Raw genomic sequence first — 27,510 nt, forward strand, 5'->3', positions numbered from 1 at the left:
TAATGACTTCCTGTGTCACCAGAAATAGCAGCCCTTGATATCCCAACTTTGTCCTGGCCAAGAACAGCAACATGAGAGGAAGAAGTCCCACTGTGCTGGTAGGACCCATAAGAAGGTACTCCTGGTGAATGGCTTACATTCATACCTCATCTGCACATACACAAAATCCTTTGTTCATCGCCAAAAAAAGCTATTTTGTACAGGCAGTGAGGTGGTTGGGCACAGTTTCTTCACTTAAGACATTCACTTGAATTCTAGCAGAAGTGTCCTCCATGTGCTATTCCTATTCCTACTGGTACAAAAGGCAGCTACTGAGAAAGGCCCATAGTAGAAAAACAAAACTGGTAAGTTGCTCAGCCAGCAGAGAGATTCACAACTCAAGGAGTGCAGAATTTAAGGAAGTTGGCTTTGTTTCTTTTTTCCCCCCTTGAGATATTTTCTAGAACAGGGCTCAACTGCTTCAGGCCTTCCCTTGAAACAGCAGTGCCAATGGTTAATTTTAGATGCTGGACTTAATGGTGTTATGCAGGGGCCAATCTACTATGCAACTAGTGAAGTTTAAGCTTCAGGACCCTTAATCCCAGAGGGGCTCCAGAAAGGACTTTAGTGCAGCTGCACAAGTCAAATCAATTAATTTTTCAACAATCCCAAATTTTGAGTCAGTAGCACAAACGCTGCAAAGGTGGAATGTCGCGGGATAGCAATTTCAATCAAAATATGAGATGCAGTAGTTGAATTATGAATTTTTAATTGCAGTGATGTGTCATGAAACAACCCCATTGAGGAAGTCAACCGTGGTTACCCATACCTCGTTCCTGGTTTCAAAGGGGCCCCCATAACAGAGCAAGCGTCAGGGCCCCCAAAATGTAGGCCCACCACTGGTCTTATGGGAAGTCAGTGCTTTTTCCCACCTGTATGGAGGAACATTGCCTTGTTTTGTGCTGGCATCCATGGTACTAGATGTGAGTACCAGCAATTCATTATTTTTTTTAACCAAAGAAACCACAGCTAGGAATCCTTCCTCACTTTAGATGGTCATTCATCTTGTTCCAGTAACTTCAAAAATGTGGAAAGTCAGTCCTGCTGCCATGTCTGTCGGCCTCCATGCTCATTTTGCTGTGGGGACCATGACCTCTGCCCCAGAGTCCTGCCCTGACAGTGCCACTGCTCCTAATTCAATTACTTTCCTATTGCTCACAAGGTGAGAGGCTATCAACGAAGTAGGAGTAAATCCTTGGAAGGCCAAAGCAAAAAGAAAAGAAAAGAAAAAGCACAAGGCAAAAAAAAATATTCAAGAACCAAAATGAAGAAAGGGCAGCTATCATGTACTAGGAGGAGCTATCATGGCAAAAGAAAAACAACGCAGGATATGGGGAAGGGGAAGATATCACTGCGCACAAACTGTCGTTTGTAGTTCTGGTAAAGAAGGACCCCAAGCATAACTACCTGGCTCTAGCCATGCAGCTGTCCTCCCTCGCCACAAAATTTCCTGTAGCTGCTTTCCTATCAATATGGCAAGTTTGAGCCATCAGCAGGCAATGGGGACAGCCCTAAAAGCTTCCAACACCTGGCACTTGTGTATTTTTGAAGGTGTTTGAAGACTGGTGTCGGGTGGAGAGAGTTCTCTCCCCACACTTCTAAGGACACTCACTTGTCCTGTGGTCAGCAAAACTATGGAATGCCAGTGTAAAAAAATGCCCACTGACCAAAGTTAGCATTATAGTTCAGTTACAACAGCAAAAAGGCACAACAAGATCTGGCACCTCGAGTGCTGCAGCGGACTTTGATTCCTTCCTGCACCAAATGTGTCCATTGTGCCGTGAAAGCCAAAGGGAGTTGGACAACAAAAGACCAAAAAACTGGGATAGTGTATGTGTGGGGTGGGGGGAAAGTCAAATAAACTGCATGGGCTGGCTGACAATCAAGTAATCCCATGGGTAACTCTCCTCCTCTTGCGAGCAGAAGGTCAAGTCTGTGAGGTATATTGCGAAAAGCTCTCTCATTCCTGGATCCGCAATTCCCTAAATTCCGGAAGCCCAGGTCAAGCTAGGCTTGCAGCCCCAGGAAGCGGGCTGTATTCAGCACGTCATCTCTTGTCAGGTAGCAGCCGCAGAGCTGGCGGTAACCTGTGAAAGACTCCCGGCCGTGCAGAACTCGCCAGTTGTCCACAAACAGGGCCTGCAGAAAGAACGAATGGGAAATTTGTGTCCACGCTGCAAGACTCTTCCTATACCTGTTACATCATTGGCGCCTGGTTAGGTAATCTTAGCAGGAACAGACATGTAGCTCGTCTCCCCCATTCTTTTGGAAATGGAAGACAAGTGAGGAAGCTGCTTTATACAAGGGTCAGAAGATCTGTCCACCCAACCCAGGGTTGTCTGCACAGCTTTGCATTACAACTCTCTTAGTGGGGGGTAGGAAAGCTGAAAATAATGCCAATATATTTTGCATCTGGCAACCCATGAGCCCCTTTGGTTTCAGACAGTACATGGGTATGAGAGTCTAAAAAGCCTGGAACACAAGTTTTTATAGCCCTCTAGTGGCTATGGTGGCTCATTGACCACAAGTAATGTATTTACTAGACGTGTATACCCGATTCTGACCAAACTAAGCCTCCTGATGTATATTGTGCTCTAGAAGGCTGAGTTTGGTCAGAATCAAGAATATACTTCCAGAGTTAATGCTAAAAACATTACTTCTGGTCAATGAGCCACCATAGTTGCTAGAGGACTGTGAAAATTTGCATCCCAGGCTTTTTAGACCTGTCTACCTATGCACTAGCTGAAACCAAAGGGGCGCATTGGTTACCAGATGTGACCCCCCCAGCTCTCCTACATCACTATCTGGGTCACAGGTAGAGGGGTGGGTCACAGGTGGAGAGGCCACATATTGAAGGAGCATGTGTCTGTCTGTGTACGTTTATGTGTCTGCTCTCAGTACGTTTCCGAGCACAATTCAAAGTGTTGGTGCTGACCTTTAAAGCCCTAAACAGCCTCGGTCCTGTATACCTGAAGGAGCGTCTCCACCCCCATCGTTCTGCCTGGACACTAAGGTCTAGCGCCGAGGGCCTTCTGGCAGTTCCCTCACTGCGAGAAGCCAAGTTACAGGGAACCAGGCAGAGGGCCTTCTCGGTAGTGTCACCCGCCCTGTGGAACACCCTCCCACCAGATGCCAAAGAGAAAAACAACTACCAGACTTTTAGAAGACATCTGAAGGCAGCCCTGTTTAAGGAAGCTTTTAATGTTTAACAGACCACTGTATTTTAATATTTTGTTGGAAGCCGCCCAGAGTGGCTGGGGAAACCCAGCCAGATGGGAGGGGTATAAATTAATAATAATAATAATAATAATAATAATAATAATAATAATGAAACTGTGTGAAGTCATGATGAGGCTACTTATTACAGCAACAATGGGGGGAAGTCAGCTGGCTCCTTTCTCCCTTTGAAAGGTGGGTGGGTCCACACACCTGTCAATCATCTCGAGTCATTTGTGACATCACAGAGGGCCTTCTTGGCATTTGCGCTCGCTCTGTAGAACGCCCTCTTGTCAGATGTCAAGGAAACAAACAACTATCTGACTTTTAGAAAACATCTGAAGGCAGCCCTGTATAGGGAAGTTTTTTAATATTTGATGTTTTACTGTGCTAAATGCTTTTACTTTGTTGGAAGACACCCAGAGTGGCTGGGGCAACCCAGTCAAGATGGGCAGCATATAAATAATAAATTATCACCTTAACCATCATCAGGGGATGACTTCAGAAGGTCTCCCTCTCAGCACCCCTCAACTGATGGGGGCTGAGGGCAGCCGCAGTCTGAGCCACATATTTCCTTGCTCTACACCTTATGCCACATATGATGTCAGACCTTGGACAGATGGGTGTACAGCCTCATGGGCTAAACTGGCCCGTGGGTTTGAAGTTCCCCACAATATGAACATAAAAAGCTACTTTATACAGAGAATTGAGTGTCTGTTGCCCACTTCACTCTTGAGCAGATGTTAGTTTGGTGTTAAATTAGTGCTGGGAGCCTCAGTATGTTCCCTTCATGTTTCCCTTGAGATACTTGAAAGAGATAACAAGGATGGTTCAGATGTAGCACACATATATTTCTGCCCTCCTGCATGGAAGAGGTTGGACACAAAGCGAAGAACAGCCCTGCTGGATCAAGCCAAAAAGGCTCCACAAGTCCAGCATCTTGCTATCACTGTGTTCAACCAGATGCCTATGAGAAGCTTGCAGGGAAGACCAGAGCAGCCCTCTCCCCACCTGTGATTCCTAGCAAGTGGCAGAGGCTCTGGCAGTTGGGGTAGAACACAGCCATTGCTGTCACTAAGAGACATGAATAGCCCTCTCCTCTGTGAACACGTCCAACCCTCTTTTAGTAGATGTAAAGGGACCCCTGACCATAATAATAATAATAATAATAATAATAATAATAATAATAATAATTTATTATTTATTATTTATACCCCGCCCATCTGGCTGAGTTTCCCCAGCCACTCTGGGCGGCTCCCAATCAGTATTAAAAACAATACAGCATTACATATTAAAAACATCCCTGAACAGGGCTGCCTTAGGTCCAGTCGTGACCGACTCTGGGGTTGCTCACTCATCTCGCTCTATAGGCCGAGGGTGCCGGTGTTTGTCCGCAGACAGCTTCCGAGTCATGTGGCCAGCATGACTAAGCCACTTCTGGCGAACCAGAGCAGCGCACGGAAACACCGTTTACCTTCCCACCAGAGCGGTACCTGTTTATCTACTTGCACTTTGACGTGCTTTCAAACTGCTAGGTTGGCAGGAACTGGGACTGAGCAACGAGAGCTCACCCTGTCGCGGGGATTCGAACTGCCAACCTTCTGATCGGCAAGTCCTAAGCTCTGTGGTTTAAACCACAGCGCCACCCACGTCCCTTTAACCCTCTTTTAATGCCATCCAAATTGCTGGCAATCTCTACATCTTCTGGGGGCTAATTCTGTAGTTTAGCAGTGGAAGAGCACTTAACTCTGAGCTGCTAGTACCAAACGCCTCCACACCAAAGCCACATGCCAATCTGCTTGCCATGACTTTACCTTGCCCGGCTTCAGCTTCACCCAGAGCTCATTCTCTGGTCTCCTTAGCTCGGCGGTGAGAGTGCGGTGTGCGCTGTACCAGCGGTGCACAGTGTCGTAAGGCACCGTGTTAATGACGGCTCGGTCGTAGTTGTTGTACCTAAAATAAAGCAGCAGAAGGGAACATCCACAGTGCACTACTTAAGGATTGCAATCCCCACATGGGAACCAGTAAGTCTCTAAGGATCCGCATGGGCAGAGGCATGACTGCTAGAAGTGATATCTATTTATCAGTGGGAGCAAACGCTTTGTGTATATCAGAGGAAGGGAGCCTGTTGTTAAGGCTTCAGTTTCCACCAGCCAGTAAGGCTAATGGTCATGAATGATGGGAACTGTAGTATAGGAACATCTGTGAAGCCAAAAGTTCCCTATACCTGTGCACACATAAATTGGACTTGGGTTTTCTGCAGAAATTACGGGGAAGGACAGGAATGGTGTAAGGTGTGCACAGCCAGTAAATTTCCCCAAATGGTGCATCTTTTAGTAGTTTCACCCCTGTGATTTTTTTAAAAAAGCAAACGTTAATTTTTGGGGGGTCATTCAGTAGGATCTTGCCAGGGGGCGGGGGCGGAAGGTAATTTTGCAGCACAACTTGATTTTCCTTCTTGACCAGCCAGATTCCGTAATAAAGTGGTAACTATTTTATCAGCACAAGATCCACAATGAAGCATCGCCTGGGCTCTGGTACAGGACTATTTGCTGGGATGGCTGGAGGAACAAACAAGGACTGTAGATATATCTAGGATCACATCCCTGTTCAGCTCTGGCTGAACTCTGACTGCTTAAGTCCTCATCTGCACTATACATTTAAAGCAGTATTGTGTCACTTTAAAACAGTCACTGCTTCCTCCAAAGAATCCTGGGAACTGTAGTTTGGTAAGTGTGCTGAGTTGTTAGGAGAACAACTATTCCCTTCACAGAACTACAATTCCCAGTGTTTCCTAGGAAGAGGTACTGGTGGTTAAATCACTTGGGTATCTCTTCTGGTGGTGGAACATGCAATTCGACCATGTTTGCATGAACACAAACTGCTCCAACTGATGTTGTCACAACCCTAGAATCCAGCAGCACCCAGCATACCAAGTAAGAGGTTGCAGAGTCACCCCCTAAGGAGCCAGAATGGGTTCTTGACACAAAGCCTGATGCTGGAGACCAGGGGGGCTCTTAAACTGGAGTCTGGTGAGCAAGAGCCCCCTGGACCAGATTCCTCAACGCCAGATCCAGGACCCTCACAGGTGCTTTCCCTGGGCCTGAGAAGAACTGCCTGTCCACAGGCCCAAGTGTAGCCCCTTTAAGGACTTTAGCTATCACAAAGGACTGGTGACAGAGGCTCAAATGGCCTCAGTCCACCTCTAGCTTTGTTCACTTGGAGTGCTCTGTGGTGCTGCAAAGACCAGGGCAGACACTGGCCATCTCACCTGATCAAATAGATCTCGTTGTTCCAGGGGTAGACATTCAAGACAGGCCCAACCCCAATCATGTGGTTGTGGCAGCCCCCCACATTCTCGATATATTCATGCTTCAGTGGCACCTTGGTGAGGAGCTCAAAGTCATCCGGGGCTTGCTGGAGCACCTGCTCTGCTGCGTAGAAGCCATCCACAAGCAATGTACGACCACCTGTCCCTTCATGCCGGAGGCAGTGAAACACCTGGATGCTGTGGAGGGCAAGGAAGGAGACGATCACTTGGTGGCAATAAGTACATTCAGATGTGTGTGTGTGTGGGGGGGGTATCCTGTTAAAGCTCCTGCATTGTTCCTTTCACAATGCATTTACCTGTTGCATTATGGAACTTTGGCTTTTTGACCAATATACTGTACCAGCTAAATGTTGTGCTAAATGTCACTGGGTGTGGTGTGACCCAACTATGGACATTATTGTAGAAAATCACTCTTTCTGCATGTATACTTCCATTTCCCCATGGAAACCACAGGAAAGAAATGTAGGCTGGCATTATCACCCCATATTTTGCCAATTACTCCCACGATCTTCTGGGTTAATGCAGTTGCATGCTGATTTTGTTCTGGAAGTAATTAACATGGAAATGAGCACCAAACTTCCACTATGTTTCACTTGATTTCTAGAAATGGCCTTTATGTCATGCGAAAGTTCAAATATAATGTGGAAATTAACAGGGAAACTGAATGTAGCCTGGACAGTGATTCTGCTGTGACTCTAAGAGTGGCCCTGACAGGTCAGATCAACAAACTCTCTTGTGGTCCTTTGTTCTAAACCAGGTGTGGGACACTAGAGCTGGCCAACAATCAGGATTCTTATCCCTCTCCTTGTCCCCAATACGACAGATGAGCAGAGCCGGCCACCTGCCAATCACCCCAAGCCACAATGTCAGGTTTCACATTCTTGTCTGTGTGGTTTGAAACCAAAGAGTGCAGGTGAAAAGCAAAGCCCTGTGCTCTGTTAAGCATGGAAAATGAGCTGCGTGTTTGTGCTTCAAAGCCCCATGCACAGGACTTTTCAGGCACCACTGATCAGCTGACTGGCAGTGCCTACAACCTCTCTTTAGGCTCAGCCATGTCATATTTGGCATTAGGTGTAGAGCAGGTAGGTAAGGCTTGGTGGGCCAAATGGGGAGGCCTAACAGGCATAGCTAGGTCTGTGGGCCAGGGGTTCCCCACTGCTGTTTTTGACATTTCTCTTGTCTTTACTGCTTTGGCTCCTGGCTCATTAAAAGAAGTCTAGTCCCTGGGAGGAAATTAGTAGAAAGCACAGCATCCATTCCCTGATACAGAAGGTATCTCAAGTAGAACAGCACCTGGTTCCTCCTTGCTTTGGGCTCCTGGAACATCAGACTTCAGGTTGCTGTCAAAAGGTTATTGAATCTGCATTTCTGGATGCAAACCACTGAATGCCTCCTATATGCACCTGGTTCAGTCACCTGGATTTAGTTAGGAAATAAGGCTAAAACTTCCACTGCTGCATCTAGTTTGGAATTGGCCTAAACAATATAAGCCTGCAATGAACCTGGACCTAAGCCTTCTGTATATAAAACACAGACTATGCCAGCAACCCACAGCTCCTGTCCACTTGTCTATTTATGTAGAGAAATGTGTTTAAACCCTCTCCCTCTCTATTGCTTCTGTTAGTTATTAGAAGGGGCAAAACTAATATTGCAAGGTCTCTGAAGTTCAGCTGGCTTCTGAGATTCTACAAAGCATTTTTGTTTCCCTTTACTATCTTGAGGTCTAGAAACCTGCTTCTTGTCTTTTGAACATAATATATTACATATAGTGGTGAATATAATAGTGCAACCTCAGGCTTTTTCAACTTCTTTTCTTTTTCCCTCAGAGAGATTTTAAACTTTGCAGTCTCTGTGCTGGATACGTTCTCCCAAAATCTTGTCCAACGTCAATGTTTTCAGGACCTGTTCAGAGCACCATTCAAGCAGGCGCAGGCTATTTGGAATTGCCACAGGTTAAAGGGACTTAAATTCCTCTGTACTAGAGCTTTCTGCAATGTGGCTATATTAGGGTGATGGCCAGGTTTTGAAATTCACGTAACTGGGTAATAAAAACATCAAACTGCTGTCACTGGTAATAAAGGCAGGACTGCTTAGTTTCCTGTTGGTTTTCTGAAGCACTCTGAGAAGCTGGAAGAGATGATCACAGCTGGGGAGTCCCTTAATGCCCTGTGTTGTTGCATTCTTCACTGTAAAGGTAAAGGTAAAGGGACTGACCATTAGGTTCAGTCGTGGCTGACTCTGGGGTTGCGGCGCTCATCTTGCTTTATTGGCCGAGGGAGCCGGCATACAGCTTCCGGGTCATGTGGCCAGTATGACTAAGCCACTTCTGGCGAACCAGAGCAGTGCACGGAAACACCGTTTACCTTTCCACTGGAGCGGTACCTATTTATCTACTTGCACTTTGACATGCTTTTGAACTGCTAGGTTGGCAGGAGCAGGGACCGAGCAACGGGAGCTCATCCGGTCGCGGGGATTTGAACTGCCGACCTTCTGATCGGCAAGTCCTAGGCTCTGTGGTTTAACCCACAGCGCCACCCGTGTTCCTCCATTCTTCACTGTACTCCTTTCAAAAATAATCAGGAAGCAGGTGATGTGAAGGACCTTTAGAGAACCACTGCCACAGAGTTGACACTACTGACCTAGATGGGAAAGTAGTCTGATCTGATAGGATGCTGCCTTATACCAAGGCAGATCATTGGTTCATCTAACTCAGTACTGTCAACACTGACTGGCAGCAGCTCTTCTAGGGTTTCAGACAGGGTTCTCCCCCAGCCTTACCTAGAGACGTCAGGGGTTGAACCAGGGACCTTCCTCGTGCAAAGCAGATTCTCTACCACTGAGCTACGGCTCTAACTGATGTAAAAACAGCTTCTTGGGATTCTTAATAGGCTGGCTGGCTCCTAATTGCTGGTGCAGCCACTGTTAATGAGCTCAGGGGAGCCTGCCCTACTGACAATGACTGAAGTCATAGCAGACTCAAAATGTGAATGCCCCACAAACTCTACAGCATTTGTTGATGTAAAGTGAACCTGACTACTCTGGCAGGGTGGGTTCCCTGAACCTTGTAAGGTGGGGTGGGAATGGGGTAGTTACTGGAAGATTTAGCACAGGTTAAAAAAAGTGTTTCACGCAGCTCAGAGTCAAACTATAGAACTCTCTCTCCCAGGAGGCAGTGATGGAGGGCTTTAAAAGAAGATTAGGGAAATTCACAGAGGAGAAGGCTATCAATGGCTTCTAGCTCCACAGTCAGAGGCAGCAATACCAGCTGTTGGAAACCACAGGAGGGGAGAGCTGCCCTTGTGCTCATGCTCTGTTCCCTGGCATACCACAGGCATCTGGTTGGCCACTGTGAGAAAAAGGATGCTGGACTAGATGGGCCATGTAAATTTGTTAAACAATTCAGGCTTCAGGATAACTTTAAATACATCTGCATTACTTACTTAATCACCTAGACAATGCTTGGATGGAAGCCCAATGTAGGCTGTTCTAAAGATGTAACCGGGATAGAAGTATTAAACATAATAATGTGGTTAAACCTGATCATGACAAAAAGGAGCAGTGCATTTGTGACTCGTGTCACTCCCTGCCTCTTAGGCCATTGGAACATACCCACAGGGTTCCTGGAAATAAGTGGTATCTGTGTGACGGTCCAAAGCCAGCTTGGTGTAGGCTGTGTCTCCCCGGGAGAAGTCAGAGGTGAAGTGCCACATCCTGCCGTAGATAGTCTCCCTGGAAAAGGAGAGAGAGAGAAGCACACGCATAAAGGCCTCTGTGTTGGCATCAACCACTAAAGCCATGGCAGGTGGGCTTGATGACAATTCATGCAAATGGGCAGGTGAAGGAACACCTGTGCAGACCAATTCTATCTATGCTTGCTCAGACGTAATTTCCACAGACTTGGAAGCATGCATGAAGTTAGATCTTTTGACGAAGGGGCCGTATATAAATATGATAAATAAATAAATTACAAGAACAGGTGAGTTCCTCAAAATACACATCTCGGGTATCAAAGTCTGGGGGAAAGAGGAGTGTCTTCAGCATAAGGCAAAAACAATATGATGAAGGTTCCAGACACATCTCTGTGAGGAGGAATTTCTACAACTTAAAAGGCTGTCAAAGAGAATGCCCTTTCCTGGGCCACTGAACTTCTGAGTGTGATGGAACTGCCAAGAGGGTCTCCCTCTGCTTATCTAAACACCTGCAATCAGCTATTCCTACTTCAGCTATTTCTCTCTGAACCCAGTCCTGAATTCCCTTCTGGGGTTAAGGATAGCAAGTCCGAATCTTGTCTGCACATGCCAATCTTTCAGGAGTAACAATATTTACTAAAGCAAGAACGAATCTGGGTGGATTTGAGAAGATGAAAAGAGAATCTAGCCTTAAGAACAAGCCACGCATGGGAGGGGTTGAAAGGAACAATTATCAGACACAGCAGCAAGAAAGACTAGAAGCTCCCAGGCCAAAGAGGCTGCTCAGGCCACTTCCAGGCTGGAGAGAAAGACTAGCCAGCAGGCAGGCAGCTGGTATAAATCCCTTCTTTCCTAATCCCCCAGGGCAATCCAGGGTCAGCCTGACAACTGCAGTTTAAATTGGAAGGGGCGGAGAAGAGAAACATTCCTTGTACTTTCCTCTGACGTCCCAAGCACTGCTTTGGTCTTTGGGTCTCCAGGGGCTGAGGCTGTTTCTCCTAACCTTTCCAGGGAAAACAGGAAGCAGTGATTGGCGTGAACACTAAAATGTTCCCAGCCTGCCAAAAGAACTTGCTCCTTGTTCTATGCTCAGCTCTGGCAGCTCTTGAACAAATGCTAAAGGAAAAGATGGTACTCTTCCCCCCACCTTCTTTATTGCGAGCAGGAAGAAAAATAAACCCCAGTTCTGTGCAGCAACACAATAATCCTCAATAGACACCAGCATGGAGCACATTATCTAGGGCATGAGAAGAAATGCCACAACCACCAGGGCCCAGATGCAACTGATGCAGGTAGACAAGGACTAAACAAACCTGGAGCACTCCAGATTTTTTGGACTGCAACTCCCATCAGCCTCATCTAGCACAGGAGCTGATGGGCATTGCAGTCTAAAACACCTAGAGGGCACCAGGCAGCTGAAGGCTGGATTAAACCATATCTCAGTGGTAGAACACAGATTTTGCATTTAGAAGGTGCAAGATTATAAATAAAATGTGCTTTTTAAAAAGTACCCTTCGTTGCATATATAAAGTGCTTTGCAACTCTCGCCCTGCCTAAATTCTTTTAACACAGGGGTGGAGAAGATGCAGCACTTCATATGTCTCCGGACTAAAATAATCCATAGCCACTGGCTGGGTCTGATGAGAGCTGGAATCCAACAACATCTGCAGGGTCAGAGGTCAATGCTTCCAAGTCTCTTTCCAGCCCTATGAGCAGGAGATGCTGAATGGAAAGGCTGCAGACTCCGGAATGCTACACTCCTTTCTCAGCTCAGTCAGAGGAGAAGCACAGCAGTGTTGTGACCCAACCCAGGCAAGCCCCTGACATATTTCCACTTACCAAAACACCCCCACAGTTACCTGATCAAGCTGATCCTCTCTGCTAAGATCTCGGTGTCTTCTTTGGTTGGGGGGACGTTTTCCACAAAAGCGATCCCGTAGAGCAAGAAGTTCTGCAGGAATTCTTTCAGGCCCTCGTTGGTCTCCAGGAAGCTCTGGCAGTCCACTGAGGGCACTTGGGCTTCCTGGTAGATCTGAGCATTCCAGAGAATGCGTGGCTGCATGACCTGCTGCTTCTGCCCTTCGTAGCTGTTCTTCAGCAGCCATTCCAACCCGTACCTCGTCACGTGGCCATCTGGCCCTGGGAGACAGACAGGATTAGTGCAAACGTTTTCCGAAATGCTAAAGGCAGATCTGGGTAAGCCTTCATAAGATCAGAGAAAAAGAGAGAGAAACACACAGAGTCCACAGTCTGTTTCTTCCAGCAGCCTTTTGTGCAACCCTTTGATCTTCTATGTAGCATCAATGCAACCCAGGGCTAGTGATAGCTGTTGTTGGGATTCCAGATGTTGTTGGACTCCAACTTCCATCAGCCCCTGACAGCACAACCAATGATCAGGGGTGATGGAAGCTGGACTCTAAACAACAGAAAAAGCCACAGGCTCCCCAGTTCTGATCAAACCTATAGGCTCACCTTCTTCTATGTGAAGCTGAGCCAGTCCTGCATTAACTCTGCAATATTTTGCTGGGTTGGTTCTACGCCTAGATTTATGCAACTGGAATTTGGTTGCATACTGAGGTTATTTTGAGTGCATGTTGGGATTTTATGGGGCTTATGTTTGTTTTGCCTTTACTACTTTTAGCTGCCTTGAGCTTCTTTGCAGAATAAGGTAGAACATGAGTTTTAAAAATAAAACAAAACTCAATGAAATACTGATTGAAAGAGTGGTTTGGTTTGATAAGGTTTAGCATATGGCTGAAATGACGAAACTTGCTGAACTTGTTGTTCTGTATATTTATAATGAAAATAGTCAAGTAAAAGTAAATAAGCAGTAACAACTTCACTTTCCTCTAAAACCAGAGCCAGCCAGAGGACAGTTGTTTCTCATGCCCTCAGTTTACAGAAGGGCTTCTTCTCAAAACAACACTTAATCAAGGGAGAAGTCTGCATGCTTCCCGTAGGCATTTGGTTGGGCCCTGTGCGAACAGAATGCTGGACGGGTTGGGCTTTAGGCTTAACACAGCAGGACTCTTATCAGCAGGAAAACACATAACGATCACAGGGTCTCTTCTAGGGCTGTTCTCTAAGAATTAAACCTCTGTATTATGCTTTACCTAAGTAAGAAATTACTTTTTGGTTATTACGTACTAGCTAAATATTAAATAGAAGTAGACTAGAGGATGTATTGATGTTCTGTTGAAGTTTCCAAATATCAATTTCCTGTAACCAAGCAGCTAACAGCACATTATGTTGTTAAAAACAAAGAGGTGATTAATCTTTCTAAAAACAGGCGCAAATCATACCTGGCACAACGGAATGCCCAAGGAGCTATAGGTTTCATGCATGGGCAGAATCATCAAAAGCAGGAAATAATGTTTGATATTTTAAGATCCTTTGCTATTTTAGGAATGAAAATTAATAGTCACAGGAGGAGAGACAAGGAAGTATAAAGGTGGGGCTCAAATTCTGTGCTGCTGTGATTTGGACTGTGTGTGGTGCTTCATCAATGGAGATTTGTTTTCTTACACTGCTTCTGAGTTTGTAAGTCTAGAAGCTTTTGCTGTGAAAGGGTGTGATCGGTTTACTTGTTTTTGTTTATTTATTTTGCTATTAAATAAAAATCCTTATTGGTCCTTTGTCTGCAGCGATATGGTATGTGACATTTGCTGAAGCTCGAAAGCCTATGTCTTGGGAAAAATTGCTGAGTTCTCAGCAACCTTTGACCCCAGCAGTCTCCCATGAATGCTGGTTACTCATTGACTAGAAGGAGTCTTTAAATGGTTTTGGCTGTTATTTTGTACTAAGAATTGTTAGGAGACAGAATAAGAATATTGCTCAGTCAGTTCAGAAAGACAGCTCAGTGAAGTAAGCCTGAAGTCCAAATTAAGAGGAGTTCAGAAGTGTCCAGTACATATAGTATACAGCACAGTAAAAAGCAATAAAAGCAACTGAACAAATATAGGGGTATAAAATTCAAGTCCACAGGAAAGGGTCTATTTTTAGGATCTATTTATATCTATTTGTATTATTTAATAGCAAATTTTGATTAAACCTACTTTTGACAATTAAGCTTGCTTTTTAATCCAAGAACACGTGAAACAGTATGAGGAGGTGAGAATGTGTGAAGTTGCAATTGGATAGGTGTATAACAAGAATGGAAACTTGATGACTATATAAGGCAACATCTAAATGGATTCCTATGAGAAGGCGATACCAACAATTAAGCTCAATAACTGATCAATATTTAAGACAACATCTAAATGGATTCAAAGAAGAAGAAGGTATAATAATTTTAAAGTGTGCACATAGTTAACAGTGCCTGCCTGGGTGCTCTTAAGTATTTGTTTAAATGTCTTAGAGAATTTTAATGGTTTTGAGTATGGAATCAGCTGTTTGCTTAAATGATGTTGCTTATTTGGTTTAGCTACTTCCCATGGTTAAAGTACAAAAGGTATTTACAGGACAATATTACTGAGTTTTGAAGAATAATAACTGAGAAAAATGGAAAATGTGATTAAGTATCTCAAAAATATTAATTACTGTAATCCAAAATCATAGTTGCATATTATTTGAAAATACTTCTTTGTTAATTTCTGATTCCTGCCAGGAATATCCTTTCTGTTTTTGCTTCTTTGCCGATTTTGCAGACCTGCCTCAGCAAAAGGGCAACAAGAGCAACAAGGAAAACAACCATTTATGTTTTATGTTATGTCTTCTTTACTTGCTATTAGTCTTGTGGCCGTAACAGAACCATATTTGAACTTATTTTATTATGACTTACTTTTAAATCCTTAAGAATCCCTATGGACTCCTTCTGTGTTGGATTTTTTTTTTATTAAAAAAAATTACTTTGTAGGAATCCTTAAGAAGCAAATTCTTGGTATCAGGATCGCTAGCGAAGTCATGAAGATGGGTGTGAACCCATCTTTTACAGGTTCCTTTTCTTTAGATTCAAAGAACTTCAAGTTTCCTCTTCTTTTACCACGAATAAACGGAAAAAGCCTCTTGGTTTCTTCTTTACTCAAGTTGTGCTCTTGAGAAATCCTTCTCTGCATCCTCCCCTGCTCCCTCCTCGTCTAAACCCCAGTAAACAACGCTCCATGGACTCACAGGTAAGAAAGAGTGTTGTTTCATCCACACGGACGCTCTTTGGCCTGATGCACAGATCCACACTGGCTGTGTCCAAGCTGCGCTGGTTGGTCTTGGTATTGTAGCAGGAAGCCGAGCGGCAGTGATCACGTAGCCAGACGTAGTCAAAGCGCATGAGGACATCCCCATATTTCAGCTCTAGGAAAGACACACGCACACACCACTTGGCTAAATGCAAGAAACAATAAGGAGGATTTTCTTCCAAATGAAATCCCATTCTTTGCCAGAAACTTTTAATAGCAGCTAATTTAGGTAACATGCATCCCACACATTTAAAGCAACTCCAAAGAATCCTAGGGCCTGGAGCTCCCACAGCCATGACTATTAAAGTGGCATGAATGTGCTTCAAATGTACAATATGGATGCAACCTTCTAATAACGAACACATTCTGTAAGCGTGCATGGCAACACAGCCAAGACGGCACCAACTGACTCACAAGAAGTCAGCTTCAAGCAAGCTTGGGGGAATTCTGAGGTTTACAAAAGTACAAAAAACTCTGCGGGGAGGGAGACCCTAAAGAAAAAGAGGACTCACACAGCTCAATGAAGGCTGAGTTTGCTCTACAGGCAATGGAATGCTAATTGACTAACTGCATGGAGGGGAAAACTGAATGTCCTAAGAAAGCAGCACGGCTGGCTGGCATCTTGAATGGAAGCGCTTTTGCCCAGGAAGCCACTCACATGCTCTGACATTTATCCTTCCCAGCCCTTCAAAGCCCCTCACCCCCAGGCTCCTTACCCAAGTGATCATCGTTTAATTGCCAGGCACACTTCAGCGACTCTGGGGCTGTGTGATGCCAACGGGTCAGACTTGGAAGGGTTTTCCTGAAGTTGAGCAGCCATGGCACCCGGCACCTGGGACTTTTCTTCAGTAGCCGCTGGGAGCTGGAGAGCAGGTGAATCAGCTGGCGACCCCACATCCTGGGAAAGGGACCAAACAGAGAGAGACCCTCACTCACATTGTTAGAAAGAGTTTTGAAACCACACTGCAATCCATGCTTGACGCTCTGCATGCAAGGAGCTGTATGTGTGATGATATAAGAAGAGAAAGACACTTTGGGTGAAACCCTGGATTACAGCTGCGCCACCTGATATGCAGTTGGTCTCTTGGGGGGGGGGACCTGCAGCATCCTCAGCCAAGATGCTGATCTGGGGGGGTCACTGCTGGGCTTTGTCCTTTGCATATGAACAGGTAAGCAGGGCTGTTGTGCAACATAATTCCATGCAGCTGAAAATACCTTACCTCCCAATCAACCAACCTTGTGTGAGGTTTATCTGCATTCATCTGGAGGGGAACCTTTAGAACAATCAAGAGTTATTTGCAATGAAGAGATAAGGCCAAGGCCATGCTGTGGGTTATTGATCACACCCACATCTCAGACACTTGCTAAATCAGACCGCAGTTGGGAGGCTGCTGTTCTGGGTGTTCTGGGTGGTAATGGGACTTGCAGTGTGTCAGCTGCTAGGTTGTGTGATGACAGCAGGAAAGAGAATTAGGCCAGTAGTTCTTGGGTCTTTTGCTGGCAATAGTCACGTAAACGGCCTGCTGCAATCAAGCAGTCCTCTGCACCTGGCAATTATATGCTAGGAACCATGGTGTGGCACAGAAGCACACGTCCTGCTAACTTGATCTGCTGGGAGACATGATTCAGTAGAGACTGGCTGCAAATAAGCCCCTGCTGAAGTGGATTTAGGAACATACAGGGTTGTCAGATTATCAAGTCAGAGTACTTGTTCATATAGTTCAGTATTGCCTATTCTGACTGGCAGAGCTGTACAGGGTCTCAGGAAGAGAGGAACAGATTATAGCCCAGTGGTTAAACACATGCTTTTCATACAGAAGGTGTCAATCTCCATCATCTCCAAGTAAGGTGGGGAAAGATTCCTGCCTGAAACCCTTGAGAGCTACTGCCAGTCAGTGCAGTCAACACTGAGTTAGATGGATCAATAGTCTGGCTTGGGGTAAAGCAGCTTCCCATGTTCTCATATGTGGTGTCCCTACGTGCAAGAACACTCCCACTCTTCCCAAATCCTAGTGACAACCAAGCAAGGATTTCTCAATGCCAGCAGCATCCTTACTTGACTACTGGTTTAGGTCACACAACAGAGAGGTCAAATAGGTATTTTAATCTTTATGGCGGTATTTCACAAAGTTATGCAACTGACTTTATATCTCAGCTCAAGGCAAAAACCAGAACTGGTATGGCAGTGACGGAAAGAAAACACAACAGGAGGGGAGAAGGAGGGCTGCAGAAAGTTGCTCATAACTGTAGAAAAACTCCAAAAGCAGGACCCAGAGCACTACTTCAAGCATTCTCACAGCAATTATTTTGTGACCATGCTAGCATGAGATGTAAGGTTTGGCAGGGTCTAAACATTCATTTCATCCAAGGCTGGTTCAAGACATATTGACACTTGAGATGAACCACAAAGATCTACACTGGGAACAAGGGGGGAATGCAGCCGCAGCAATAGTGAGCAATGCATTCGTTGCAGGTTGGATCTGCTGCCCCTATGGATTCTGCCACCTGAGGCGGTCATCTCATCTTGCCTCATGGGTGGGCCAACCCTCCTTTCATCTACTAAGAACTTCAATCCTAGGTACATTTACTGGCCAGCTGCAATTCCTAGCATTTTAATCTTATCCGTATTATAATTTTGTTGTTGTTTATTAAATTTCTATACCGCCCTTCATCTGAGGATCACGGGGCAGTTTACAATATGCATTGTTGGTACAGCACCACTAGAACACGAGAACCAAGTTAAACAGACCAAAACAACCAACTGGGTTCAATTCCCATCATCTCTAGGTATGGCTGAGAATAATTCCCTGCCTGAAACCCTGAGATCCACACTGCCAGGCAGCTAGATGAACCAATGTATAGTAGATGAACTCAGTACAGTGGTACCTCGGGTTACATACGCTTCAGGTTACGTACGCTTCAGGTTACACACTCTGCTAACCCTGAAATAGTGCTTCAGGTTAAGAACTTTGCTTCAGGATGAGAACAGAAATCGTGCTCTGGCGGCGCGGCGGCAGCAGGAGGCCCCATTAGCTAAAGTGGTGCTTCAGGTTAAGAACAGTTTCAGGTTAAGTGCGGGCCTCCGGAACGAATTAAGTACTTAACCCGAGGTACCACTGTATAGTATAAGGAAGCTCTCTATGTTTGTAGTGTAACAGGCATTTCACGTTCAAGCCCTGATATCCCCAGATAGGTTTCCTGCCTGAAACCCTGGAGAACAGCTGCCAGTTAGTGCAGACAAAACCAAGCTAGATAAACCAAAGGTTGAACTGTATACAAGTCAGTTTCCTATTACAGCTTTTTAAAGAGAGTTGACAAAGAAGATACCGTGAAGCAATTCACATGAAGAGCATAACATACACATACATCAGAGTTCACATTTACCATCAACAGATAAGTTAGCAAGAATGATTCTTACCTTTTCTCAAAGCTGACCCTTTGAGACTCTCACATTATCGATGAGTGGTTACCTGCTAGACTGTGGCTATGATACTGCTCTCAAAGCACAAAGCAGGGGACATGATATACTTTTATCAGACTGATTTTTGCTGCTACAAGAAGTTGCAAACTTTCGAGTTTCAGGTGAATTGCCTGTTGGCAGCAAAGACGTATTTTTCAACCACCTGCTTTCTATTGCCGAGGTTCTGCGCCTTTTCTTGTTTTGTTTAACCAAGAGCGCTGTGAAATGCAAAAGCTTGCATTTTTTTCCAATGCCAACTTAAGCTTGTCTGATAAAAAAGTCCTTTTAATTAAAGACAGCAAGAAAAACCACTTCTGCTATGTTCTCCTAATGCATTTGCTCCCAAAACTCTTTCCAAAGAAGAAACTAATTCACACATTGATAAAATGCAAACATAAAACACAGAGAAAAATATGATCCTTGTGTTAAATCAAGGGAGGAACAACCAACAGAGCACTCAGTACCATAAACTGCAGAATTAGCTCTTAGATCCCCACTTTTGATTCCAAGAAAGCAGCTCAAGAGAGAGAGAAACAAACCTGTAGAGTGGAATTGCTCATTTCGACATGAAGTTTCTCTAAGCATCAATGAGAAATTTGAATGACTATAATTCCAAGAGCCTAACTGGCATGAATGCGTATGCAGAAACTGAACAGAAAGTTGTTACAAACCTATGCTTGCTCCAACAAACCTGCCAACAAGACTCTCCTGGGTTGCCAAGAGCCTGGAGTTAAAAGCTGTTATCTCCTTCCCCACACACAGTCTCTGTCACCTTTCCCGTTCCAGTATCAAAGGTTGCCAGAGACAGACTGAATATATTTCACAGCTAAAGGGCTCACAGCCCATGATCTAATCAGTCCAGGCGATTCTGTATATTCAATTCCATGCATGAGAGGCTGGTTACCAGGGCAAGATGGGGCAGAGCACAACCATTATTTTTGCTCCTGCACCGCTTAAGTGCCCACAGTATCTTTGCAAGGGAGGAAAATGGGGAGAAAAGCAGAACTAAATGACCACACGTCTGGTGACCCCTTGGCTACCCCCACCAAGTCGAGTGATTACCAGCTGGCACTGATCCCAGGTGCTCGTGGCTCACATCCAGAGATTTTGCATGCACCTTTAACCTTTACAATAATTCAGCATGTTTAAGGAGCCAAAGGCTGGCAGACACATAGAGATCAACGATGAAAATTTGCATCAGCCACCAATCATGGCAATATACATACAATGTACAAACATATACACACAACTGAGCAGATAAAATTGCCAAATTAAACTTAGAATTATAAATCAAGGGGAACAACCATGGCTCTTACAATGACCAGTTGGTAACAGAAACAGTTCAGAGGTAAATTTTCTGTTATCCTCAACATCCCTGAACACTTCCTTGTTTTTTAGGGAAAGGCTGAGCAATTACTTTGTCGCCAAGCAAAGTTTACCTCCAAGCTTCAGCTGAACATAAGCAGGATGAAATCCACAGCTCATTCCAACCAAGTACAAACTCAGTGATGATCTGGAGCTTTTAAGGAAAGGAAGTGGTCTTCTCCTTTGTGGGGACAAGAGACTCTTGCTTCAAGGGGGCCAGACTGTGCTGGGTCTGAAGAAGAGTTTGAATTTGATATCCTGCTTTATCACTACCCTAGGGAGTCTCAAAGCGGCTAACATTCTCCTTTCCCTTCCTCCCCCACAACAAACACTCTGTGAGGTGAGTGGGGCTGAGAAACTTCAAAGAAGTGTGACTGGCCCAAGGTCACCCAGCAGCTGCATGTGGAGGAGCAGAGACGCGAACCCGGTTCCCCAGATTACGAGTCTATTGCTCTTAACCACTATACCACACTGGCTCTGACCCAAGAGGTGAAAGGTGAGATGGAATAAAGGAGAGTGATCAAGAATTGTTAGCAAATCCAAAAACAGCAGAAAGGACCAGCCATGCCTAGGGCATGTATTATTGGGGCAAGAGCAGAATTTGAGGAAAAGGCAGGAAGGCAGTGCAGCTGCAGCCCGTGGGAAGCTGCTGAGAAACAGAACAGCTTCCCTGTGATGATCTAAGGAGGGGGAAACTGTCCTTCAGCTACCAGTATATCCCCTCCCTGAAGTTGGTGTCAGAGGTCAAGGCAGCTTATTGGTGCTTTAAAAAAAATTGAAAAAGCAATAAAAGGAAGGTCATGGTGACTTCAGGTCTCCAGAGAGGCTTTTTGCTCTGTTTGCAAAGAAGATGCTGTGACTACAAAAAATAGAGATACAGCATGATAGGTTCCAAGAGTTCCACATATAAACAAAAACGCATATACTCAAACACTTGGAACCAACTATCCTTGCACAAGCAACCTGAGGCTTCTGGAGCTTGCTTACCAAAAGATTTGCATCCCTAACCAAGACAGAAAGCTTAAAAGCTCCTTTCCAACTGGTTTCCCCATCTCTCTGCCAAGATATCCTTGCAAGGCTATCTGCAGAGGCAAATTTAGGGTAATATGGCTGGTTCAGTTAAACTGGCTGCAGACCATCAAGGGTGCTGCAACTATGATGCAGAATGGAAGGGGGGGGGGTATTTGTCAAATGTTGGCATCCCACATAGGATCTGCTGAAATCTGAGACCCCCAGGTCTGTCACTGAAATCCAAGTTCCTGCACACTCCTGCAAGAGCATCCTAGACCCGGTGCATAGAGAGGGCCTTGCTTCTCCAGCAAGGCAAAACGAAAAAACAAAACAAATCCTGCACAAAAAGAGATTTGAAGCTCTCAGATTTTCTTGCACTTAAAATGTGAAATTTCAACTGCACATGGTTAAAATTGCACAAGTTAAACGTGCATAAGATGCGATCATATTGTATAACAACTGGGCTGCTGCAAAGCTACAACAACACTGCAGTATATACTAACATAGATGCATGCACCCACCTCCAACTCCAAAGGCGCTTTCTAGGTCAGGGTTCCACTCAGCTCACATTTCATACCTTCCTCTGAGATACTACAGGGTAGCCCAAAAGTAGGTCTACTTTTAAGAAAAACGAATGATTTTTTCCCCCTTTACTGATATCGTGAATGATGAGAACAAAGAAAGTGGATTCCAAAGCAGTACCTGTACACTTACTTTTGGTTCATCCTGTATCAGATGTTAAGGTAGGTGGAAGGAGAACCTTTATCCATAGAGCAAGACTGGCCCACCCTTGAGGGCGTTTAGTGCTGGGTAGGTTCAGAAGCAAAAGCAGGCACAGCAACAGAATTGACTTCTTGTGTGGCTGGTACGTTCCAGCCACACGTCCGAGGTTTCTACACCGCTCACATCTCTTCAACCTTTATCCAACTGAGCAAGTTTCAGTCAGGGAAAAGAGTGCAGAGTAGGGCTGGTAAGGGGTGTGGCCTGAGGCGAATCTTAAGGGCCAGATCAAGAGGTTTGGAGGGCCACACCCATGTGAGGGGCTTAAGCAAGCCAGTGCCTTCCCCATTAATGTAATCTTTAAACTGACCCTCAACATTTCACGGATCCTGAAGACCACAACTTTCCTTTTTAGTGCAGCTTTTGAGCCATAAGCGGTTGCTCATTTTCCAAAGTGGTTTTCACTGCTATGGTTAAATTATTTTGGTGGCTCTCTCTCTCTCTCGTTTTTCATTTAATGGCTGCCTTTCTGTGTTTATTAGAGTCTTCAAACTGTTTTTTAAGTTGTTAAGTTAGGCATAGGTATCAAAATGAATAAAGAAGTAAAACCTATGGGTGCTTTTACTAGAGAACTGAAGAGCCAAACTCTTATTACGTTTGCAAGCATAGGTGACATCATCCAGTTAGTTGAATTTCTGTTCCATCATGAAGGGTTCATATGTTTGGATGGCTGACAGCACACAACTAATGATGTGGCTTTGCCCCCCCCCCCAAAAAAAATCAACTGGAAAATTGCCGGGGGGACCACCTATGTAAATCAGGCTAATTTGCATGGATTGATTTGAGTGATTTACATAATTTTTTGGTTCGTATCAGAAAATTTTCTGATGCTATCAACAAGCAGTCAAATTCACCATGTTTATTTTAACTGTATTTAGTAAGCAAAGATTTCAAAAAGTACTCTGTCAGTCTTTTGTCGGCATGCATCAAAAGCATTTGACCTCAAATATATGAAGGGTAAACTGAAAGCTTACTTAATGCGGTTTAAATGTTACATTTTGCAGAATGTTTTACTGGAATGTTTGTGAAAATGAAATGACAATAGCAAGAGTTTCCTTTACATTGTTTAAAAACTACTAAAGTACTGAAAGCCATTGACACACTAATAAGCTTTAGCAACCCAAAGAACTGTGTGTGATATGCTGACTCGCAAATTTGCTAGGGATAATCACCTGAAAAAAATTAATTACAGCTCTGGAGCTGCCAATTTTGCCTAATATTATCCATTGTTACTAACAAACTTATGAAACACAATTTTCAGCAGGGGGGAAAAGCACTGGAATTTTCCTGCCTCAAACCACTGACTACCATGATGGTTCAGGTTGATGAGAGTTGGAAGTCCAATAACATCAGCAAGACTACAGATTCTTCACTCCTGATTACACATATACAAAATTTAAAAACCCAGCCATGGACTGATGGCAAAAGAAAACCTTGCCAAGAAGATTAACATGTTATCATGTATTACAAGAAGTTTATTTAGTACCAGCAGTGTGTTAAATATTTCATGGAACACAGAAGTTATCTAGCAATGCCTAGAGGATTTAGGAATATAGGAAACTGTCTTATACTCAGACCATTTGTCCATCTAGCTCAATATGCTCTACACTGACTGGAAGAGGGTTTCAGACAGAAGGGGCTCCCAAACTCACCTGGAAATGCTAGGGTTTGAACCTGGGACCTTCTGCCTAACTTGTGGATGTATGATCAAGGATCGTCAAAGTGTAATTAGGATGGGGAGTCCTCTTATAGCAATGGAGGAGCAGGTAAACTATGACGAGGTGGTTCGGCCACAAGCTTTCACAACCTGGGACCTTCCAGGTGTTTTGGACTACAACTTTCACCATTCCTGACCATGGAATGGACCATGTTTGCTGGGGCCGATGGGAGTTGGATTCTAGGACATTTGGATAGCTCCAGGGTTGGGGAGGGCTGTGTACACTCTGTTCTGCAATTAAAGCAAGCCACAGCTAAGATGATAGAAGCGTACACTGATAACTTAGCAGATGGCAAGGCACCTGCAGAGCACAGAGAAGCTACATTAGGATCAGGCCAGTAAGTCTGGACTGACTCACAGTGACACTAAAAGCCATGTAACATTCAGCAGAGCTCTGATTTACTTCCAGGTGCTTCAGCAGTTCAAAAAAATTATGTGCCAGACAAACATAAAAAAGCCAGGCAAGTCTTTGTTCCTGCCTGACATATCTTCTCTGGTGGAGGCCTGAAAGCCAAAAGGCAACTTCAAACACACTTTCCAATTGCTTACAGGCAACCACCATTTTGCACGGGGGTTCCTTTCCTGACCCCCACTGGCGTCGGCAGAGCAAGTGTGAGCCAGCACGATGCTTGCATGCACAGTTGTGCATCAAATGCGCATGCCAGAAATGGTTGCTGCCTGTAGTTTATTTTTAAACACTGTATATACCGCTTAATTGTAATAAAACCGCAAAGCCATTTGGGGTAGCCAACATGGTACCCTTCAGAAGTTGTTGAACTCCAATTCCCATCAGTCCTACCAAGCATTGCCATTAATCAGGGATGATGGGAGTTGTAGTCCAACAACACCTGGAGGGCACCACGTTGGGTACTTCTAGCAAGAAGGCAACTTAATGTCCTATGAATAGGAAAGGACATTAAGTTGCCTTCTTGCTAGAAGCCAGATATTTTTATTTCAACAGTTACTCATCTGGATCAGGGGTGCACAACCTGTGGCATTCCAGATGTTTCTGGACTACAAATCCTATCAGCCCCAGCCAGCCTAGCCAGCGATCAGGGATGAGAGGTGTAGTCCAACATCTGGAGGGTCTCAGGTTGTGCACCCCTGATCTGGAAGTTCCCAATGTTGGGAAACTGTACGTGCAGCTACTCACACAGAGTCAATTAAGGTTTGGCAGACAGCCAGAAGGCAATCTGAAGGAGTAAGTCTGCCTGGAGATAACAGAGGCATTGAGACCGCTCCCTGATTGGTCAAGCTCTCTCAAGGGAGTGATAATTAATGGCCTACTAACTGGTAGCTGAGAGTTTTGGAGTTCAGTAGTTCATTGTGTCAGTCAGTGTAGTAGTTGTGGGGTGTGTTATGAGAGAGCTAGCTAAAGATCCGTGTTCTGTTCCTGTACATAGTCCACTGTATATAATAAACACCTAACTATAAATTCCTGGTTCCTGCTCCATCTATCCTGTCTGCAGCCAAGTTGCCAATTGCTTCCGTGGATTCTGCGTGTACTCTGCTAGGTCTGGCTAAGGTCCTGCAACTAGTCAGAAAGTTGCAAAACACCAACAGGTTTTGCCAATATCCTATCCCTGGTATGAAGAGTGGGATAATGGCTTGGAAAACAAGGAATAAATCATTCAGATGTGGCAAAGGCTACTTCAGTGATGGGAGATGCATGCTGCACGCAAATGATTCTAGTCCAATTCCTGAGTTAGCAGATTAAAAGGTGCTAGGAAGGAAGCCCACGAAAGACCTTTGTTCAAATCTTAAAGAGCCATAACCCAACATCTGTCATGTTCTTCTCCTCATCAGAGTTGTGCCATGTGCCTTAACGCAGTAGAAAGCTAGCAGGTCGTGGTTCTTAGCACCCAGTAGTTCCTTATATGCAGATGGAAAAGAGTGGAAGGGAAAGAATAGTGTCAAATGTATTAGAAAGGAAGAAATAAAAGCTGCTTGTGGAATGCTAGGCTGAAGCAAACATGTTTTTGAAGTCAAAATGAGTACAGTGGTACCTCGGGTTAATAACTTAATTTGTTCTGGAGGTCCGTTCTTAACCTGAAACTGTTCTTAACCTGAGGCACCACTTTAGCCAATGGGGCCTCCCGCCGCCGCCATGCGATTTCTGTTCTCATCCTGAAGCAAAACTCTTAACCCGAGGTACTATTTCTGGGTTAGTGGAGTCTGTAAACTGAAGCATCTGTAACCCGAGGTAGCACTGTATTCCACTTGCACAAAACTTCCTAGTGAAATGCTGGTAGAAATGACATTTTCTTAGAGCCAAGGCACATGGCAGAAAGAGTTATACATATTTATTTCCATTGGAAATAGTCAGGAGGGGAGCATGGTTACTCTGTTAAACAAATATGGACTACACAAGTCGTTAGCATACATGAGTGCAGAGGCACCTCAGCCAATCTCTTTGTGTGGCCCCTGACAATATACCATAAACATATAGCCCACAACTTGAACAAATGACAAAAACCCCCTTCTTTCCCAGTTCTGACTTGCATTGGAGATAGCAGCAGAGGAGAAACAGAGGGAGCATGATTCACCCCAAGCAGATTCATTGTGTATCTTCTGTTTCAGATTCATTGTGACTTCTGTTTCAGTGTATCTGAAGAAGTGTGCATGCACACGAAAGCTCATACCAAGAACTAACTTAGTTGGTCTTTAAGGTGCTACTGGAAGGAATTTTTTTATTTTGTTCTGCTTCTATGATTATGTCTTCTTCTTTGTACTTTTGAATTTACATTAATTAAACCCCCACCCCCTGTAAAACCCATCAACAGATACCACTATTTCATATCTAAACAAGAAGTGGCGGGGGGAGGGGGGCGTAGAGCGACCATGTCTGCTTATGGGCTGCAATCCTGCCACTTACTCGGGAGTAACCATCAATGACTGACAATAGGACTTACTTCTGAGGAAACTGAACAAACACGCACGGCGTTCTCTACACCAGCTGCCCTTTTCTCTCTCTCTCTCTCTCTCCCCCCGCCAATCCCTTATGAGTTGTGACTTTTTTTCGGCGTGGGAAATGCACTCTGGGCGTGTTCAGAGGCACTTTCTCCTGGGGGCTCACATGTCCTACCAGCGAGCGGTCTCAATTAAGCGCAATAAAAGGCACCCCCACGAATGCTTCCGAAGTTCTGCACCCTCCTCCCCACCCCAGCTTCCCTTTCCCCTTCACTGCTACTGCTGCGCGCACCCCCCACCACCCCGCTTTCAGCTCAGCATCCCTTACCTTCAAAGGTATCCGCACCTCTAGAAGACTGACCCGCCCCTGCAGGAGGAGGAACCCAGCGACCATAGAGTGCGCGGAGCAGAGTGGTCTCAGGAAAATAACTCTTTTGGTAGAAGCAAAGAGGAAAGTCATAATAAAACTGTTAAGTCACGTCCGGTTGCTATTTTAACCGTTCGTGCGACCAAGGCTCAGAGACAGAACGAGGGTGGGGGGCGTTCCACCGTGTGGCATTTCTGTCCGTGCCCCGCACATGGCGGCCATCCCACGGGAGAAGGAACGCCTGGCTGTAATCCCGCCCCCTATGTAGATCAATGATTGTAGGGCTCTTTGGAGTTAGTTAGTTAGTTAGTTAGTTGGTCGCTCGGCTCAAGGGGCTGCAGTCTCTGCGTATCGGTTTCCGGTTCTTGACAGCAGCTGTTAGGCTCATCCATGTGCGGGGCAGGAGCTGCGGGAAAGGCATAGGAGTTAACGTTAAAAAGTAAGGATCTGGCGA

The 27,510-nt window shown here is 45.0% G+C and overlaps 1 protein-coding gene across 1 annotated transcript; it reads right to left on the reverse strand.

Moving 5' to 3' along the window:
• Positions 1-426: 426 nt before the first annotated feature.
• TMLHE (trimethyllysine hydroxylase, epsilon) lies at positions 427-27,263 on the reverse strand. Its single transcript, XM_081848116.1, has 8 exons — positions 27,018-27,263; positions 16,163-16,344; positions 15,385-15,561; positions 12,135-12,414; positions 10,196-10,315; positions 6,527-6,763; positions 5,070-5,208; positions 427-2,178 (listed from the first exon to the last, which is right to left on the reverse strand). The coding sequence occupies exons 2-8, from the start codon at positions 16,341-16,343 to the stop codon at positions 2,047-2,049; spliced, it is 1,266 nt and encodes a 421-aa protein (XP_081704242.1). The 5' UTR covers position 16,344; positions 27,018-27,263; the 3' UTR covers positions 427-2,046.
• Between the last annotated feature and the right edge of the window lie 247 nt (positions 27,264-27,510).

This window comes from Podarcis erhardii, assembly GCF_964252035.2.
Source record: "Podarcis erhardii genome assembly, chromosome: Z".
In the NCBI taxonomy this organism is placed as follows: domain Eukaryota; kingdom Metazoa; phylum Chordata; class Lepidosauria; order Squamata; family Lacertidae; genus Podarcis; species Podarcis erhardii.

Coding starts and splice junctions, on each gene's coding strand:
- TMLHE (XM_081848116.1), bottom strand. CDS start 16,343: ATGTGGGGTCGCCAGCTGATTCACCTGCTCTCCAGCTCCCAGCGGCTA. Junction 10,316..12,134: donor GAGAGGATCAGCTTGATCAG/GTAACTGTGGGG, acceptor CTCCTTTTCCAG/GGAGACTATCTACGGCAGGA. Junction 5,209..6,526: donor AACGAGATCTATTTGATCAG/GTGAGATGGCCA, acceptor GCTTTATTTTAG/GTACAACAACTACGACCGAG.